The sequence below is a fragment of the Penaeus monodon genome, chromosome 24, assembly GCF_015228065.2.
Source record: "Penaeus monodon isolate SGIC_2016 chromosome 24, NSTDA_Pmon_1, whole genome shotgun sequence".
NCBI classification, from domain to species: Eukaryota; Metazoa; Arthropoda; class Malacostraca; order Decapoda; family Penaeidae; genus Penaeus; species Penaeus monodon.
In genome coordinates, this window is record NC_051409.1 from 20,921,575 (window position 1) to 20,924,828 (window position 3,254).

The following is a 3,254-nucleotide window of genomic DNA, read 5'->3' on the forward strand; positions in this document are numbered from 1 at the left end:
ATATTTCCTTGCTAAATTACACTGATAATTTAATGTTAGATTGGCTGATATGTCATTTTCTTAAAAGATGACTTTTCTTCCTTTTTTAAAATCTTGATGATGTTAGACTTCAGTATTTCTGCAATAGCTGTGGTATATAAACAATATATATACAACTTTTTTTGTTACAGGAAAATTGTTCATTTTGTTTTACCTTAATAAAACAAAGCCACTTCAACTTTCTTTTTATTGAGAGTGTAGGAAGGTCAGTGTGAAAAGCCAAGAGAGGGCCACCTCCTAGACATAAAAAGGGTGTCTTTAACAGCCTTACACCTCACTACATAATTGACCTACAAAATAAATACCAAAATAATGACCAATGTGTTATTGTGCAAAAGATTGCCATCACTAATAATTATTTTCATACATTTCTTTCTTTTACATATATACCTGACAACTATGGCGCACTCCCACTATAATTAATGGGCTAATGCAAAAATATAATTAACCAAATTTGTAGAACATTACAAAGGCTTTTCAAAACAATTGAGAAGCCGATGTCGAGGTGTGGTAGGCCCTCAAGATCAATATGAGCTACACAGTTACCGCTAAGTAGCGGTCTAGCTGCACCCATTACATTCCTTATGTCACCACACAGCCACCAATGAGAACTAGATAAGAACTAAACACGGTGTAAAACCTCAACTTTACTGGCACACTCACACTACTGGAAGAATGAACAATGAGGCAGCACCTATGTTGTAGCTCTATCTGAGCCTGGTGATCTAAGGGCAGCAATAGGGTGCAGTCACACAATGGTTGGGTACACACCCAGTACAGCCCACAATACATAGTATTGTAATGACACGCTTCACTCCAGCCATCATTAAAAGTGTGATTCTGCAAGGTTTGTTACATACCAACCTCATTCTAATTCACCAGTGGATCTAATGCATCCATAAACATGCGAACCTGAGGTGATCACACATCACAAATGCAAACCTTATTCAGATGTCACACTTTCTGGTGGCTTCCAATACACACATACACACGGTTGTTGCATCAAGGGAGAGATAAAGGGCAGCAAAATAACAAAACCCTTTTCAAATATTATGTAATAATAGAAACATTATATGTTCATAACAAAAATAATCTGTTCCACCTGATAGGTTTGTGCCAACTCACTCATCCTATTGGTTACTCTCAATGACTAAGTCTTGCAGCTCTCCAGAACATTATCACTGTCAATAATAAGTACAAAGTACTTGCGGGACAACATTTCTCTTGTTGCAGTATCATTCTATCTTCCTTTTCTTAAGATTCCCTGACAATTCTTTCATTAAGAATACTATCAGTATCTAGATGCTGAGCAAATCGTTTCATATAACTAGTGGTACGAGCCTCTCACACTATAGCCAGTATAGCACCAGCATATTTTAACCAACTAGTACATTGCTTTGTCCACTGGGAGCCATTGCAGCTTATGGCACACTCTAACATAGGCTGTTGAGTCCTGCTTGTAAACTACATGATTTAATATGATTAACATAAAAGACTAATTTATTTGCCAATCTACTGACCTTTTGATTGAAATATAGGACTCATGCCAAGTTCCTGTGTCTGTCCATAAGACACTTTAGGGCAATCCATTTACACTTAAAAAGAACAGAAAAACCATAACCGAAGCTTGTCATCCTGAACTGAAGTGTAGCAATCGCTGCAGTGCTAGTACCTAGGTAAAATATTGACTACTGTCAAACTGACCTCACAGTCACTATCCACAGGCAAGGTAAAAACATTATGTGCTCTATTAAATGCTTCCACAAACGCAATAGCTTTGGCAAGCCAATACTGAAAACCCATTTACTTACTTCTCACCTTTCTCCTGTCCTTTTTGAATGTTTGGCTTCCCCCAGGACACACTTCATGCACTAGATAGGATTCCAGTGGAACTAATTCACTGTACACTCGCATATGTCTCAATATGTGCAATAATACTATCAGCCTCACTAACGCTTACTTTCACATTTCACTAAACATCACACTTGTTTAATAAACATTACATCAATGTCTTAGATTTTCCCCTTTTCCTTGCCAATTTGTATAAAGCAAACTGAACCATACATTTGTTTCAAAATTACATATAATGATATGCTATAATTATATGCCTGATGCAATACATCAATAGTCTATTTTAGGTACTTTGTGCAAATTCTGGGGACTGATATTTACCAGACCTTACTAAGGTGGCATACATCTAGTCCTTAATTTTACTAGGACACATAGCCAGATCAGTATGCACTTGAGCTTTTGGAAAAATTTAAAACTAATGGTAGAATGTACGAAAGCGTGCATCCTCATGACTGGATGCTGTAGTAGGAAGAGAGCTTGGAAAAGCAGCTGTAGGAGAAGTTGAACCCTGAACACCTTGCGACTGCCGTCCCACTCCAGGTTGTGATGGCTGTTGTGGAGACATAGGCCGTGACCCCACGGATCCATGGTTAGGACTTAAGATGTAACTACATATTTTCTGAGGGTCTGTCTCCTCTGGATACATGGCTAGTACTGCTCTTACCTGAGCTTCAGGGAACAGGTTGGAGAGATGATAGAAAATACGTAGCCGGACATCTTCATGGCTTGCAGCTCCACTCATAGGGCTTGGAAAACTGGAGGATAAACCTAAGGATGTCTGCTGTGATGGTATGTGCTGTCTTGGAGATACACCTGGAGAATGATGCATAACACTGCCATGCTGAGGAGACATGGGCCTTGAACCAATTGGCCCTGGTGATGCAGCTCCTGGTCCAGGACTAGTATTGTGGTGTTGTCCTCCTGGGTGGAACTGTGTTAGGCGGTTCATTGGATCATCAAATACTGGAACTTCAGAAAACAGCTGCGATTCACTACTGCAGCCATATACATTCAGCCTTGTATCAGATGTGGAGTTCAGGCGTGTGATGTGTGGTGGACCAGGTGTGTTTTGCTGCTGCTGACCTCCCCATATAGGATCTGGTGCAGAGGCAAAGCGTGTGACATGAGGATGAGTATATGAAGGACAGAGATGGGGTGGTAATGTTGGCATGTGTTTCGCACCCTCCTGTGATGAGGAATGGCGAGCAAGAGGAGGGTGGATAGATTGCAGTTGCTCTCGACTACCATATGGGGAAGAATATCCTGGTGAAATGCGCCCGGTCATCCCACCTCCTGCTTGGGAATATACAAGAGCTTCATCTCGACCAATAGACCTACTAGGAGACCCTTGACTCCCAGTCTGC

General features: G+C 40.5%; 1 protein-coding gene across 1 annotated transcript; it reads right to left on the minus strand.

Annotated features, from left to right (window-relative positions):
- Positions 1-212: 212 nt before the first annotated feature.
- Positions 213-3,254, minus strand: LOC119588646 (biorientation of chromosomes in cell division protein 1-like 1; the record flags this gene model as incomplete). Its single annotated transcript, XM_037937283.1, is given in 1 exon segment — positions 213-3,254. A coding segment is annotated over 1 exon segment (949 nt), but the record flags the coding sequence as incomplete, so codon positions are not given.